The sequence below is a fragment of the Petaurus breviceps genome, unplaced genomic scaffold (genome assembly GCF_028583685.1).
Source record: "Petaurus breviceps papuanus isolate PSGF00001 unplaced genomic scaffold, PetGlider_PUasm1.0 90919, whole genome shotgun sequence".
Classification (NCBI taxonomy): Eukaryota; Metazoa; Chordata; class Mammalia; order Diprotodontia; family Petauridae; genus Petaurus; species Petaurus breviceps.
In genome coordinates this window covers 39,773,884-39,791,440 of record NW_027187378.1, presented here as the reverse complement: position 1 = coordinate 39,791,440, position 17,557 = coordinate 39,773,884, and the positions used below count along the sequence as shown (strand labels likewise).

The following is a 17,557-nucleotide window of genomic DNA, read 5'->3' as shown; positions in this document are numbered from 1 at the left end:
ATATATATATATATATATATATATATATATATATATATATATATATACTATTATTAATACTATTTTACATGTAATTGGGAAATAAGGGATACAAGCACTGGGGCATAGAGATCCACCATGCCATACTGGAATAGTTGAATGGCATATGGGAGAAGATATGGGAGAGAGCAGATTGGAGGAGGGGATATCCTGTGGGACCACTATTTTGGGGCAGTGGGTAGGGGAAAAATGGGGAAAAAAATTTATAACTGAAAATCTGGCAGAAATGACTAATGTAAATCAGAAGTTAATAAAGCATTTAAAAAGAATTGGAGATAAAGAAAAAAAATAAAATTTTGTGGATGCCCTCTTGCAGTAAACATTGATATTTAATAGTCTATGTCAATGTAAGGAGAAGAGACAGGATGTGAGAATGATGAAGATCATGTGTGGCGCAGAGTGCTGGAATGGTTATTTATTTATCCTCTCCAAGGCAAACATTTGCATTCAACAAAAGTGGTGGCTCTAAGCCATGATGACTATCAGAAGACAGTGTCAAAAGATTAGAGTGCTTCTCCAAGTAGAAACAGTTTGTTGTAACTTGGAGGAAAGTTGAGTCCAACACAAGTGGAGTAGAAAAGGATTGGGCAGCCTTCAGAGATTTGGTGTACAGCATCACATTTCCTTATCTGGGCCAGAAAACTCAGAAACATTAGGATTGACTTGACAAAAATGATGGGGAAATTCAGAAGCTGCTAAGTGAAAAACGAGAACTCTACCAAGTTAACCAACAGGAAGTTTGTCCATCTCTAAGAAGGCAGTGTTTAACTCCACCAAAAGTAAGCACTCTAAGCACAGCTTCAACAGATATGCCTCCATTGTCCATCTCTATACAGGAAAGGGAAATAGGTTGCCTTGTGACAATCATGGGGAGTTGTGGGGGCAGTCCTCTCTCTAAGTCATTGCCACCAAGATTCTTGCCAGAGTCTTCCTTAATAGACTGATCCTTCACCTGGAAGATGGTCAGATATCTATCCAAGAGACAGTTTGGTTTCAGAAAGGACCAAGGAATGGTTGTTTGCTACCTGACAACTCCAGTTTCCAGGAGAAATGCCAGGAGTAGAACAGAGGTGTCTGTACACAACATTTGACAATCTTACCAAGGCCTTTGATACTGTTAGTTGTGAGGTCTTGTGGAAGACATGACAAAATTTGGCTGCCCAGAGAAGTTCATCAGTATTATACACCAGTCTGTACACCATACTTAACATGGGTTCTGGATAATGAATGATGCTCTCACATTTTCAGAGTCCCAGTGGAATGAAACAGGGTCATGTTATTCACATACCTTTTAGCATGGTGTTTTCAGCAGTGTTGTCAGACACCTTCAACAAGGATGAAAATGACATCAAGGTCAGCTTCCACACTGGTTGTAAATTATTTAACTTGAAAAGGCTTGACTTGTCAAGACTAAAGTAGAGGGAGAGTTTGTGTATGACTTTTTTTTTTTGTTGGCCTATGCCTGTGAATGTTGTGAGTAAGTTTACTTGCCTTGGCAATATACTCTCCAAGAATGTATACATAGATGATGAGGTTGATGTACCCAGCTAGAGCTAGTTCAGTGTTTGGGAGGCTCCAAAAGAAACTGTGGGAGGGAAGAGGTATTGACTACCAAACTGAAGGTCTACAGAACCATTGTGCTGACCTTATTGTTGTATGCATGTGAAACATGGACAATATATGAGTGCCATGCCAGGAAACTGGATTGCTTCCATTGGAATTGTCTTAGGAAGATTTTGAAGATCACCAGGCAAGATAAGGCACTATCACTAAGGTCCTCTCCTGAGATTAACTGCCAAGCTTAACTGCCAATTAATAATAAACTCTCCAAGATTAACTGCCAATTCAAACTCTAGTGCAGAGATCACAACTCCAGTGGGCTGTCACTGTTGTTTGAATGCCAAATATATGTTTGCCTTAAAGACCATTTTACGGAGAACTTGAACAAGGCAAACACTCACATGAAGGTCAGAAGAAGTGATATGAGGACATTCTCAAAGTCTCTCTGAAGAACTTTGGATTCTATTATGAGACATGGGAGACCCTGACACAACCTTCTAGCATGGCGTGCCTATATCAAAAAAGACTCTATGCACAAAGCAGAATTTCCATAGTTCAAAAGAAGCTTGAGATGTGCAGATTTAGATATTTGCACTCCAAATATTTATATGATAGACTATTTGTTCATGACTTGTGATAGAGCCTTCTGAACCTGTATTAGTCTGATCAACCACAGTTGGACATATTGTCCTCTGACCCTGACATAGTGATGTCATCCTGGTCATCTTCAAGCATTTAGGATAACAATAAATATCCCCAATACCCTTGATTAGGGATCTGTTGTCAATTTAATCAGTTAGCATTAATTAGCTTTTGTAAGGGGGTATTTAAATAAATGATATAGTGAGAATAAATGTTTAAACACATCCCCCAGAACTGGGGGGGTTGTATGTTTTACCACCATTATCTCAGTACATGAGGAGAATGGACTGAGACTTTAAGTGGTTGCTATAAAGTATTTGCCATATCAGATTCACTTCTCAAGAGTGAGTGATGGATGATGTCTTTCCTTTGGCTGCTTGGTTGAGTCATTGTGGAATTGGATCTTGTAGGTTGCTCCTCAAGTCAGCTCAGTTGTAGCAGCGACACTTGTCTGCCATGGACAATGAATTTTTGCTCCTCTGACCTTTCCATGTATTAGAAAGTTATTCCATAGCCAAACTCTTGTTTTACATCTCCTCCTGTTTATTGGACATTTCCCACTGAGTATCCCATAAACATCTCAATCCTGTCCCAAACAAAATTCTTTATCTTTTACTCTTAAATTTACCCCACTTCTTGACTTCCCCATTTCTTTCAAGGACACCACCGTTTTTCCCAGTTTCTTAGGTTCACAACCTTAGTGTCATTCTCTACTCCTCACATCAAAGTAGTTACCAAATCTTGTTTCTACCTCCATAACATCTCTTGAAACTGTCCTCTTCTCCTCACTCCCACAGCCAATGCTCTAGTTTAGGGATTCATCGTTTTTCACATGGATTATTATAATAACCTCCTAAATGAAGTCCCTGCCTCTAACTAGGCATATTCTAATCTGTCCTTCAAAACTGCTAATGTAATTTTTGTAAAGCACAATTCTAACCATGTCAATTGCCTGCCTACTAAATAAGCTTCTATAGATCTGCCTTTAGGATAAAATATAAACTCTTATATTTGTCTTTTAAACCCTACTGCCTTTCCTACAATTCATCCCAACTAATTGTATTTTTTGCTGTTCTTCACATGATACTTCATCTTCTGTCTTTGTACTGTCATACTCTCAGTACATTCTCTCCTCCCCTCAAGCTCTTCAGATTCCTTGTTACCTTCAAAACCTAGCTCAATATCCACTTTATACATGAAGCCTTTCTTGATCCCCTCAGCTACTAGTGCTTGGGATCCCTAGAGGAAGGGCATGGCTAGGGCCCTGCCTCAAAATGGGTAGAAAGCAGACTACAAAGACTCTGGAGTCCTACTATCCTCAGAGGGAGGAACCAAACTCAGAGGGAGACAATGTGGACTCCACATCCACAGCTAAAACATCAACAGGGAATGGGTGCCAAGCACAGAAAGCTCTCCTAGATGAGATCAAAAGGAACTTTGAAAACCGAATGAGAGAGATAGAAGACAAAATGAATAATTCTCTCAAAACCAAAAATAGCAGAATTAGAAAAATGTTATAATGAAGAAAACATCTCTCCAAAAAGAAAAGTATATGATATGGAAAAGTAGCTCCAAAAATTAACCAAGGAAAATGATTTGCTAAAAACTAGAATCAACCAAATTGAAACAAATAACTCTATGAGGAACCAAGAATTAGTCAAACAAAACAACAAGAATGAAAAATTAGAAAAAGAGGTAAAATACCTCAATGGAAAAATAACTGACCTGGAAAACAGATCCAGGAGAGATAATCTGAGAATCATAGGCCTACCAGAAAATCATGATGAAAAAATGAGCCTGGACAACATCCTCCAAGAGCTTGTTAAGGAAAACTGCCCTGAGATACTAGAACCTGAGGGTAAAATAGAAATCGAGGGAATCCACTGGACACCTGCTGAAAGAGATCCCAAACTGAAAAGTCCTTGAAATGTTGTGGCCAAACTCCAGAACTGCCAGATAAAAGAGAAACTACTTCAAGTGGCCAGAAAGAAACAATTCAAATATCAAGGGTCCACAGTGAGGATCGCACAGGATTTGGCAGCCTCTACACTGAAAGATCAGAGGCAGTGGAAAAAAATTTTCCAGAAGGCAAAAGAGCTTGGGTTACAACCAAGGATCACATACCAGTGAGACTGAGCATATTCTTCCAGGCAAAGAGATGGTCATTCAGCGATATAACAGAGTTCCAGACCTTCCTGATGAAAAAGCCAGAACTCAATGGAAAATTCAACCTCCGTTCACGAGATGCAACAGTGATGTAGAAAAGTATACAAGGAAAACACACACACACACACACAAACACACACACCCTGCTATTTGATAAGAGCAAACTGGTTACAGACAATTAGAGGGTATGAGTATAAAATACACAAAATGATGATTTAAAAAAATCTTATTAAGGGTACAAAGGGACTGCTATGGAAGAAGAGGAATGAATGAAGTGGAAAAAGGTAAATTATGCCACACGAAGAGGCATAAAAACAGTATAGCAGAAGAAAAGAAGGGAGGGAGATGAGAATCATATGAGCTTTTCCCTCATTGGTTCTGGTGCAAGGAGGGAATAACAACCAGTTAAGCATAGGACTCTATGGAGAAGAAATGCATAAAGTATCATTTTAGAGGGAAAGAGGGGAGGGAGAGGAGCTTTGCATGAGATTTGTTTCTGTTACTCTTGGTGCAAAGAAGAAACAACATACTTCATTAAGTATAAAAATATCCTACAGGCAGTAGGAGGGGGAAAGGGCTATGAAAGGGGAGGGAGGGAAGGAGTAAGGAGAAAGGGGAGGAAAAGGGAGGGGGACTAAGGGAATACTGAGGGAGGTGGTGGTCAAAAGGAAAACTATTAAGAGGGGGAAGGGAGAAAGGGGAAAAATATGAGCATTAACAGGGGAGGGAATAGGATGGAGGGAAAGAAATAGATGATCTGTATTGTGTTTGTTAAATAAATTGTATTTATTAAATAAATCATATTTACATAACTGTAAATGTGAATGGAATGAACACTCCCATAAAATGGAGACGGATAGCAGAATGGATTAGAAATCATAATCCTACAATATGCTGTTTACAAGAAACACATCTGAAACAGAGGGATACACATAGGGTAAAGGTAAAAGGCTGGAGTAAAATATATCATGCCTCAGCTAAAGTAAAAAAAGCAGGGGTAGCAATCCTATCTCAGATAAAGCAAAAGCAAAAATTGACCTAATTAAAAGAGATAAGGAAGGAAACTATATCCTGTTAAAAGGCACCATCGAGAATGAAGCAATATCATTACTTAACATATATGCACCAAGTGGTATAGCATCCAGATTCCTAGATGAGAAGGTAAAGGAATTAGAGGAAGAAATAGATAGCAAAACTATACTAGTGGGAGAACTTAATCTCTCCCTCTCTGAACTTGATAAATCCAACCTCAAAATAAACAAGAAAGAAGTTAAGGAGGTGAACAGAATTTTAGAGAGGATAGGTATGATAGATCTCTGGAGAAAACTGAATGGGGATAAAAAGGAATATGCTTTCTTCTCAGTGGTTCTTGGCACATACTCAAAAATTGACCATGTTCTAGGGCATAAAAACCTCACAATTCTATGCAGTAAGGCAGAAATATTAAATGCATCCTTCTCAGATCATGATGCAATAAAAATTTTATGCAACAAAGGGCCATGGAGAGACAAACTAAAAACTAATTGGAAATTAAATAATTTAATCCTAAAGAATGAGTAGGTCAAACAAGAAATCATGGAAACAATCAGTAATTTCATTCAAGAGAATGATAATAATAAGACAACATATCAAAATTTGTGGGATGCATTAAAGGCAGTTCTTAGGAGAAGTTTTATATCCCTGAGTGCATATATGATTAAATTAGAGAAAAGGGAGGTCAACGAATTGGGCATGCGATTGAAAAACTTAGGAAAAAAACAAATTCAAAACCCCCAATTAAATACTAAATTAGAAATATTGAAAACCAGAGGAGAGATTAATAAAATTGAAATTAAGAAAACTATTGAATTAATAAAATTAAGAGCTGGTTTTATAAAAAAAAAAAAACACAATTATTAGACCCTTAGTCAATATAATAAAAATAGAAAGAAGAAAACCAAATTATGAGTATCAAAAATAAAAAAGGTGAATCTACCTCCAATGAAGAGGAAATCAAAACAATAATTAGGAATTATTTTCCCCAAGTATATGCACATAAATTTGACAATCTTAGGGAAATGGATGAATATTTACAAAAATACAAGTTGCCCAGATTAACTGAAGAGGAAGTAAATTACTTAAATAATCCCATCTCAGAAAAAGAAATTGAACAAGCCATCAGTCAACTCCCTAGGAAAAAATCTCCAGGACCAGATGGATTTACTAGCGAATTCTATCAAACATTTAAAGAACAATTGATTCCAATACCCTACAAACTATTTGGAAAAATTAGTGAAGAAGGAGTCCTACCAAATTCCTTTTATGACACAAATATGGTACTGATACCTAAATGAGGAAGAGATAAAACAGAGAAAGAAAATTATAGACCAATCTCCCTCATGAATAGATGCAAAAATTCTAAATAAAATACGAGCAAAAAGACTACAGCAACTTATCTCAAGAATAATACACTTTGATCAGGTAGGATTTATTCCAGGAATGCAAGGATGGTTTAATATTAGGAAAACCATCAGTATAATTGATCATATTAATAATAAAACTAGCAGAAACCACATGATCATCTCAATAGATGCAGAAAAGGCTTTTGACAAAATACAACATCCATTCCTATTAAAAACATTAGAGTATAGGAATAAATGGAGCCTTCCTTCAAATAATAGGTAGCATCAATTTAAAGCCATCAGCAAGTATTATATGTGATGGGGAGAAGCTAGAAGCATTTCCCATCAGATCAGGGGTGAAACAAGGGTGTCCACTATCACCCCTCTTATTCAATCTGGTACTAGAAATGTTAGCAGTAGCAATTAGAGAAGAAAAAGAAATCAAAGGAATCAAATTAGGCAAAGAAGAGACCAAGCTATCACTCTTTGCAGATGATATGATTATATACTTAGAGAATCAAGTAAAAAAACTACTTGAGACAATAAATAAATTTGGCAAAGTTGCAGGATATAAAATAAACCCACATAAATCCTTGGCATTCCTATATATTTCCAATGAAATTCAACAGCAAGAGATAGAGAAATCCCATTTAAAGTTACTGTAGACATAAAATATTTGGGAATCTACCTGCCAAAACAAACCTAGGACCTATATGACCACAACTACAAAACACTTTTCACACAAATAAAGTCAGATCTAACTGATTGGAAAAATATCAATTGCTCATGGCTGGGTCGAGCTAATATAATAAAAATGACAATTTTACCTAAATTAAATTATATATTTAGTGCCATACCAATTAATTTACCAAAAAGCTACTTTATAGAGCTAGAAAAAATAGTAACAAAATTCATTTGGAAGAATAAACGGTCCATAATATCAAGGGAATTAATGAAAAGAAATGCTAGGGAAGGTGGACTAGCTATACCAGATTTCAAACTGTATTATAAAGCAGCAGTCATCAGAACTATTTGGTACTGTCTGAGGAATAGAGGAGTGGACCAATGGAATAGATTAGGCACAAGAGATTCAGAAGTCAACGACTGTAGTAATCTATTGTTTGATAAACCCCAAGACCCTAGTTCTTGGGATAAGAACTCAGTATTTGACAAAAACTGCTGGGAAATCTGGAATATTGTAAGGCAGAAACTGGGCATAGACCATTATCTAACACCATATACCAAAATCAAGTCTAAATGGGTGCATGATCTAGGTATAAAGGTTGATACTGTAAGCAGTCTCGGAAAACAAGGAATAGTTTACCTGTCAGATTTGTGGAGAGGGAAAGACTTTATGACTTAAGAATTAGAGAACATTATAAAATGTAAAATGGTTAATTTTGACTACATGAAATTGAAAAGCTTCTGTGCAAACAAAGCTAATGTAAGCAAGATTAAGAGGGAGGTGGGAAATTGGGAAAGAAGCTTTACAACCTATGTCTCTGACAAAGGACTCGTTTCTAAAATATACAGAGAATTGAGTCAAATTTATAAGAATACAAGTCATTCCCCAATTGATAAATGGTCAAAGGATATGAACAAGCAATTTTCAGAGAAAGAAATTAAAGGTATCTATAAGCACATGAAGAAATGCTCTAAATCACTATTGATTAGAGAAATGCAAATCAAAACAACTCTAAGGTACCACATCTCACCAGTCAGATTGGCTAAGATGACAAAACAGGAAAATTACAAATGCTGGAGAGGATACGGGCAAATTGGAACACTAATGCATTGCTGGTGGAGTTATGAACTGATCCAGCCTTTCTGGAGAGCAATCTGGAATTATGCCCAAAGGCCTATAAATAATTTCATATCCTTTGACTCAGCAATACTACTCCTAGGGTTATATCCCAAAGAGATCATAGAAGTGGGAGGAAGACCCATATGTACAAAAATGTTTATAGCAGCTCTTTTTGTGGTGGCAAAGAATTGGAGATTAAGGGGGTGTCCATCAATTGGGGAATGGCTGAACAAGTTGTGGTATATGCATGTTATGGTATATATTGTGCTATAAGAAAGGAGGAACAGATGGACTTCATATTTACCTGGAGAGGCTTATACGAACTGATGCTGAGAGAGAAGAGTAGAACCAGGAGAAATTTGTACACAATTACAGACACAATGTATGTGTGATGACCAACTTTGATAGGCTGGACTCTTCTAAGCAATGCAGTGATATAAGTCAATCCCAAAAGACTCATGATGGAGAGAAATATGTGCATCCAGAAAAAGAAATGAGTTTATATCCAGATGGAAGCAAAATATCTGATCTTTTTCCTTTTCTTTTTTGGTTTTATGTCCTCTTTACGATTTTTCATTCCATCTGATACAATCAGTTTTCATAACCTGACTAATGTATAATGTGAAAGTATTTACAGATCCTATACTTGACTATGTGCCACCATAGGGGGAGTGGAGGGGGACAAATGTGAAACTCAAAGAATTGTGGAATTGAATCCTGTAAACTAAAAGTAAACAAACAAATTAATTTTTAAAAAGTAAAAAAAAATTTAAGCAATAGTAATAGCAACATATTAGTAATGTGATAATATAATAGAATAATGAATAAATAATATAAAAATAAAAGAAATTAAAATTTAAAAAAGAGTACCCACATTGCTGAGATCACAGAAGTATAGAAGAAGAAAAATCTTTAAAACAGGTAGAATTCTTCCCCGAACAATTAAAAATATTTTTTAGGTTTAAGTATTAAAATGTAGACTTATAAGGCAGGATTAGGAACACCAAGGAAAGTCTAGTGACATCAGATGATATTTTAGTTTGACTACAAAGTCAACAAACATTAGCAGCTCTTGTACATAGAACACTGTGGTAGGTACACATAGAAAAAAGTTTAGATAAGACATAGTCCTTGCCTTCAAAGAGATTATAATTTAGTAGGAATATATCTATATCTAAAATATATAAAGAAATAATGATATACTTACATGCAAAGGTTCTGTGATTTTATCACTGGAAATTCCCTCAAATCCTCAGACTCCAACCTAAGTCAGCCCTAAGGAGTTGTCTAAGGTGATTTGCTTATCATCATATAGCTGGAAATTGTTGGGATTTGAAATCATGTTTTTGTGACTCTAGTCCAGCATTCTTTCCACTACATCACAGTGCCTTTTACAGTAACAACAATGTTAATAATAAAAAGAGCATAGGAAAAGTGCAAAGTCTTTGTAAGGTATGAGGAGTGAGTTGGATAAAGGTCATTAATATGGTTCAGCGGCTCACATGTCAGAAGAAATGGGTTCAAGTCCTTAATATCTGTGTGATCTGGGGCAAGTCACTTAACCTCCCTGGGGGTTAGTTTCTGAGGAGTTTGGAGTAGATATTCTTTGAGGTCTTCTCCAGTTCTAGATCTATGATCCTTTGTCCTACTGGTGATGAGGGATGGCAATAGGTTCAGCAGGAACTCTGATCTTTATCTAAGACCAGAAAGCCTGTGATTCAGTCTGGAAAGAATTCAGCCCCAGCCAACTTGGAGTCAGAGTTGTAAAAGTTTATTGTACGCTTTACAGTGGGCAAGGGTCCTTAGGGGACCTGCAAGTTTATTGTTAGGCTGTACAGCGGGCAAGAGTTCTTAGGGAACCTGCAAGCTTAAAGAAGACACAGGCATAGCTTTTAAGGAGTTAAGGTCATTCATTGGATGTCAGTTATGCTGACCAGGTGGGATTATGGAGGAGTTAAGGTGGGGCCAGTGTTTAAAGGAACATGCACTTTTAATGTCAGGCATAGTGCCCATAATTCACTGGGAAATAGCCCAAGGTGGGGCTACCTGGAAGTGTGGTTTTAGGCTTGAAACGTCACTAAGTCAGCAGTCAAGGGCTGACGGAGAAGTGCCCAGTCTGCCACCTATCAATGTCATGTTTGACAAGATTGGTATCTGGGAACCAAGGCTAATGGAGACTCAGTGTGTGGATAATAACTAAGGAGTTAACCTAGAGATAGGGTATTGAAGTATTCATGGGGGGCAGCGGGACACTATATAAGGAGGAGATAATAGTTGCCTAAGTTGGAATATTTATAGGTACTTTTGTGAAGGATTCATAGGTGTAGTTTGTTATTGTTCCAAGCTGAGATAACAATTCATGAGTTGTTGCTGGGCAGAGTTAATGCTCTGAAGCTAGGCAGAGTGTGGGTAGGGGAAGGGGCAGAGTTAATGCTCTGAGGCTGGGGGGGGGGGTGGTGTGATTTTACAAACTGGTTTAACAAATTGATTTTACAAACTAATGTTACAAATTAATATTACAAACATAGATCCCAAGCACCCCATCACTGGGAAGAGGGGGTCAGGGAAAGTTTCCTAGAAGAGATAGTGCTTTAATTAAGTTTTTGTGCAATAAGTAGGAAATCAATGAGTAGAATTGTAGCAGAGTGAGGAGAACATTAAGAGGGAGTGAGTGGAGTCAGAAGGACCCAGGGTCAGTTCCGGCCTCAGATACTTAACACCCACACAATAACTGGCTGTGTAACCTTGGGCAAGTTACTTAACCCCAATTGCTTAAAAAAAAAAGGGCATAGGGAAAATTTGAGGAAAAGCATCAAGGTGCGAAAGCACAAAATGGATATGAGGAATGGGAAATAGAACAGTTTCCTAGATGCATAGAGTATTAGATGTATAGAGAGAGGGGGTTAGTATAAATATATGAGTAGAAAGTTAAAGTATTCACATACTTTGAAGGGCCTTGAATGCCAAGTTAAGGAATTTGAGTTTCATTAGGTAGAGGAAGTTGTTAAAAAGTTTTGAATAGAGGAGTGACATGCCCATGAATCTAAAGGGAGGTAAACTGAAAACTAGAATAAAAAGGGTAGCTATAGCCAATCTAAACAAGATACTGAGTAAATATAAAATTGGTAGAATTTCAATAGTACTTAGAATTTAAGCTTTAAGGAAAGTAGTTCTTGCTCCAGGAATAGGTATTATTTTTAGAAAAAAACTAAGTTAGAAACCCTGTGAAAAATGTGTTTATACATAAAAGAATGATTTTATGCTTTAGTTATAGGAACCATCCTAATTATATTGGGGCAACATTTCCTGGGAAAATATGTAATAAAAGCTATTCTGCAGGAATTGCTATGGTATGTAATTATTATAAATATTTTCAATATATATCTTTATATTACCAGTCAACTTTTATAAGCATGATAAGTATAGTATATCCTTTCATGCTCAGTTTCATAGATCTTTATTATCTGTATTGTTATTTTTAGGCAGCCTTTTTAAACTTTAGAGAATTAAGAATATCACAGTCTCAGAGAAGAAATTACTGTGTTTTGGCTTTGTGATCATGCTATATTTTAAAAGATAATATCAATCTTGGGGTCAAATATAAATCTTTATGTACAACAGTACTGACTTGTCTTTTTTAGTTTAAACCCAAGTTTACTTTTTACATTAGCATTTAGAAGTGATGGATGATATTTTTTAAATTTTTATTTTTAAAAAATATTTACTGTATAATTGAGTTTCAGTTAATGGATAAGCATTTTTAAGTGCCTACTATGTGCCAAACACTATGCTAAGTGCTAGGGGTGTAAAAAGAGGCAAAAGACAGTCCTTACCCTTAAGAGGCAAGGCTCACAATCTAATACTCTCTTTCCTCTGTATAGGACAGACAGAATTTATTAGAAGGTTCAAAAGAGTTCCCAGAGATGTCAGATCATTGACTTTGGGGATGAGACTGAATGCTCTTTCTGCCTTACCCCATTAGAATACTGTATTTGTTGTACACTTTGTCCTCATAGTTACGAAAAAGAAAATAGTTTTTAGGTGTTTTAGGGGAAATTGCTTTCTATACAGCCTGTGTATATGATACAGGTTGTTCCTCCAAGGCAGAACATTGCTTAGAAGGTACTTTCAGCATTTTTCCTTTGTAGCAACCTGTACTGAGAAGAGGCATTATTATTAAATGCCTCAACATTACCAAGATTAATAGAGACTGTGAGAAGATGTATGCTGTGTCTTTCAATCAAGCAGTTCAATGAACAGTTATTAAGTGTGTCATTTGCAGGGTGCTGTAATAGGGGTGGGTGGAACAAAAACTAAAATAAAACCATTTTAGAGGCAGTTAGGAGCTACTGTAGGTTTTTGAGAAGAGCAGTGAGGGTCAGATCATTTTGAAAACCATAGGGAGGATGGGTTGGATTAGGGAAAATGAGTTAGAGGAAGGAGAGACATTGAATCAGGGAGACCAATTGGAAGGCTGTTTTAGCAATACAGACAAGAAGACTTGTGAGAAATATGTGAAAGCATTCTGGAGGTTGAATCTGTAAGACTTGGAACAATTTAATATGGATTGTAAGGGAGAAGTAAGAGTAAAGGATAATAATTTGGGAGAGTGGTCACTGGGCCCCTCAACAAAAATGGAAGTAAGGAGGAGCTGTTTATATAGGGCAGGAAAATTCTGTTTTGAACATGTTAAGTTTGAGATGCCAACTAGATATTCAAGATGTGATGTGGAACTTAAGTTTAAGAGTTAGATTAGGGCTGGATAAATAGGTCTCGGAGTTAGTTACTGAAATTGAACTTGTGGGAACTCATGAGCTCAACAATGGAGAGGGTATAAAGAGAGAAAAAGGTCCAGGATTAGCTCTGGGGTGCACCCAAACTAAGGGAAACTAAAGGAATAGGAGTTGGTTGATAATGCTGTAAAGGGGACTGAAAGAGCAACCATATAGAAAGGAGGAGAACCAGGTAAAGAGCCTGAATTCACAGTATCCCAGAAAGGAGATAATCTAACATATCTAGGAAGTTTATAGTAACAGTGTCAAAAGTACAGAGAAATAAAGAAGGATGAATACTGAGAGAAGGCTGTAAAATTAAGTAGCCAAGAAATTGTTGGTAATGAATGAAAGTAGTGTCATTGAAGTGTTGTGGTCAGATTGCAGGGAACTGAGAATGGAATGGGTAGTAATGTAGGGATAGCATTGAAAGAGAGGAGAAATATAGGATGGTCGTTGGAAGAGGGGGCATGGTCAAGTGAAATTTTTTTTGAAAAAAATTTGTGGATACATTTTGGAATAAAAGAGAAGATGGATGTTAAAGTAGGTTTTGAGGTGTAGAATAGTAGTAATGTAGTAAAATAGGAGATGAAGGATTATAGCATGAGAAGCAGTTTAATGAGCTTAGCCTAGATGAGGTAATGGAGGGCCTGGAATAGAGAGGGCCTAGTTGAGATTAGCTAAAGTGAATTTATACTGCACCCAGATGGTCTAACTATGACTTTTTCCAGTAGCATTTAGGATCATGAGAGAAGGTATATAGCAAGCAGATGGTTGAGTTGAACCCAGGGTGAAAATTGCCAGGGATTGAATGGTGGAAGGACATGGGGCAAAGGTATATCCATAGGTATAATTTTTTTTTCAAAGTGTGAAAGACAGTGTATGGTTGAATTGGGTTAGCCATAAAGTTAAGACTTTGAAGGGAAGTAATTGAGAGAGAGCAGAAGTAAAGGACTGGGGAAACAAGGAAGGACACAGTGAGGATGAATAAGTTTAGGAGGAGTGAAGCATAGTGTGACATGGAAGAATAGATGGTTAAGACTGGCACATTTCAGAGTACAAGATCATGAAGTTATAATCAAGCTCTGAGGTGCTATGGTAAATCATCTCTGTGAGTAACTGGAAAGGAGTGAAGACAGGGAGTTGAGGTTGATGAACTTAGAAGCCAACATATTCAAAAGGACATCAGTATGTATCCTGAAATTCTTAATTTAGGGCAGGGGTTGGAGGGAAGAGGAAGACTGTGAGTTGGGTCTTGAGGTCCTGAGAAAGGAGGGAAAATATAATGACAGATGATTACTCAGAACTTCCTCATCTTTGACTTTCAGGATTCTTATTGATTAGCCATTTATTAAACTCTTGCTATGTGCAAAGCATCGTGCTATATGCTACAAAATGTGTGCTGTGTGATACAAAAATGCATTAATAATTTAATACATTGTTGTCTCATTCTAATTTCCTAATCTTATCATTAGCATGATTTTGCAGTTTTTTCCAAATAATTTTCTTAAAAGTATCTATAGCAGGAAAAGAAAAATGGATAAACTATGACTATAAATTCTTGACAGGAAAATAAAGATTTGATTATATAATTCTTTTTTACTATAGTTGAATAAGGTTCTCAGATAACTTTTTAATTTTTTTTCAATTTAGTATCCAAAGGCAGTAACATTGGAGACATTTTCAGTTATTATGGTACAGTTGCTTGGCCTTAATCTGGGACTGACATATGATGACCTCAACATGTGTCATTGTTTAGGAGCTACCTGCATAATGAACCCCAAAGCAGTGTAAGATATTTTCTCTATCAATTTCCATCTTTTTTTGGTAGGGGGAGTTGTTTCTGTAATATTCTAGGATTTATAATCCATTGAAATCCAACTGAATACTAGAAAGATGTAAAGGGAAGTATACAAGAAGGGAGGTCAATATACTTCACAGTTCATTTAAAGTAAGTTTCTTGATTGAAAGTGATTCACTTCCCTAGATGTTTATGGCAAGAGTTTTAGAGGTACTAAATAATTACTGAGCACCTATGTAATGCCCAAGTATAGTGATAGCCCTAAAGGGGAGGGATTATTTAGTGGGAAGTAGGAAGGAGTTGGGCAATAAGGTATGAATTATGAGGTAGAAGGCATTGAAAAAGAGAAAGTGGTTCAGTAGTGGTTAAGAAAAATACAGAAATTTGGGCAGGATCTTTATCCTGTTACTACCCCCTTTAACCCTCTTTAGCAATACTCACAGAAAGTAAGTAAAAGTTATCATTCAGGAATGTTTTAGGGCTATTAAAAAGACTTAACGTAACTACTGTTAACTAGTAACTGTTATGTTACTGCTATGTAACAGTCCATAAATGGTGAAAGTAATGAATATCTTTATGTGCATCTCCAACGAGTGCTAGTTCAGTAGTTTTTTGTCTAGAGAAAAGCATTAATTCCTTTCTGGATCTAGTGATTCCTATTAGAATCCCCCTTTATCTTTTCTAATCTAGAAAATTGGGGCAAAGTGGGCTTGAATTAAAATACAGTGTGCAACACTTAAGCTGGGAGGAAAAGATCATAGTAATTTGGACAAGAACTGTATTTTTCCTCCCTACCTACCACTTTTCTATCTCTGACTATAGCCTTGCCCCTTCCTGGGCACTGATCAGAGAAAATAGGTAAAATGATTGTCTAGGAATGCTTTAGGACTATTTTTTTTTCTAGAAAAGAATCAGGAACAAGGCATGTCTTAGTACTGGATGACATTACAAAAAATGAAATTGGTTATAAATAGATAAGAAAAGACTCATTATTGTTGTGGGATTCATCCACGGTCTGTACAGTTTAGATCACTCATTTAGAAGCAAGGTGAGAATTACTAAAAAGTTAGAAAAAATAATGGTAATGGGAAAAATATATGGCATACAATTGAAACAACTCAATCCTGACCTATTTAAACAAAGAATTGATAGTGAAAACTGGGTAATGGATAACAGGAATGACATTGATGCTAATTGTAATATTATGCAGAAGATTGATCAATACAGATCTGTTGCCATAACAAGAAGACTAAAAATGTCTTAGCAAAGACTCGGGTTACTAAGTGGAGATAGCAGTTAAATGTAATACTTGTTTAAAATAGAAATTCATTTATTAAATCTTACAAAAAAGAATAATGGATTAGTATGAGCAGTGTCATATCATAAAGCAAAGGGAGACAGTGGAGGGCAAAATCAGTTTAAAGAAAACTTCACAAAAAGTGAAACTAAACAAAGTTTTCCTGAGGGCATTTAAGGATTTAAATGCAAGGACAACAAACAAGGGAAAAAAATGGAAAAGTCTGGAAAAAATTTTTATGGAAAACTATATCAAATACTATAGATCCATCACACTTGGACTTTGTTAGGCCTGAATGTATTTTTAGAGAGAGGTAGAAATATAAATAAAGAGAAAAAAAGTAGGAAAAGCTGCCATATTGGACTTTAGAGAATATAAAGAATATCTGTCCTGAAGATGGCACTGTTATGAGAGAATTAAGGGATGGAGTCAAAAGGTATCAGATGAAGGGTAAGATACCAAAATTGTGGAAAAAATCTTGGACTTCAATATGCAGAAAAGGTGATTGAGAGTGTGAACAACTACTAACTTGCATGTCAAGGAAAACTTCCCTGATATTCTAGAACAAGAAGGTAAAATAGAAATGGAAAGAATCCACTGATCACCTGAAAGAGATCCCCAAAAGAACACTCCTAGGAACTTTTGAGACTTCTACATACTCATTGAGTTCAACTTCAATGAAGATATTACTAAGGAATAGGTAGGCTTTTAAAAACAACATCCTACCATTATCTGATTGCTTGAAGGAACATAAGATTTGATGTTTATTATTTGTTGGTTATGGAAAAGCATTTGTTCAGTAGAACAAAACACCACCTCAGAGCCTTTCTTCCAATTGAGTTATTTTCAGCCATGCATCAGAATTACTTCAGATTATTTGAATAATATTTTTCCTTTTCTTTTTATTATTTATCTTTTGTTTTCAGCATTTACTTCCACAAGATTTTTAGTTCTAAATTTTCTCCCCATCACTCCCCCCCCACCCCAAAATGGCATGCATTCTGATTACCCCTTTCCCTGGTCTACCCTCCCTTCTATAACACCCCTCCTCTTCTCTTCTCTTCTCTTCTCTTCTCTTCTCTTCTCTTCTCTTCT

General features: G+C 36.3%; 1 protein-coding gene across 1 annotated transcript in view; it reads left to right on the top strand.

Annotated features, from left to right (window-relative positions):
* The window catches only part of LOC138152102 (disintegrin and metalloproteinase domain-containing protein 18-like), a 146,872-nt gene that overhangs the window by 42,965 nt on the left and 86,350 nt on the right, over nt 1–17,557 (top strand). The window contains exons 10-11 of the mRNA XM_069075852.1: nt 11,861–11,942; nt 15,018–15,154. Of these exons, the coding sequence (XP_068931953.1) occupies nt 11,861–11,942; nt 15,018–15,154 (219 nt within the window). The remainder of the gene's footprint in view (nt 1–11,860; nt 11,943–15,017; nt 15,155–17,557) is intronic.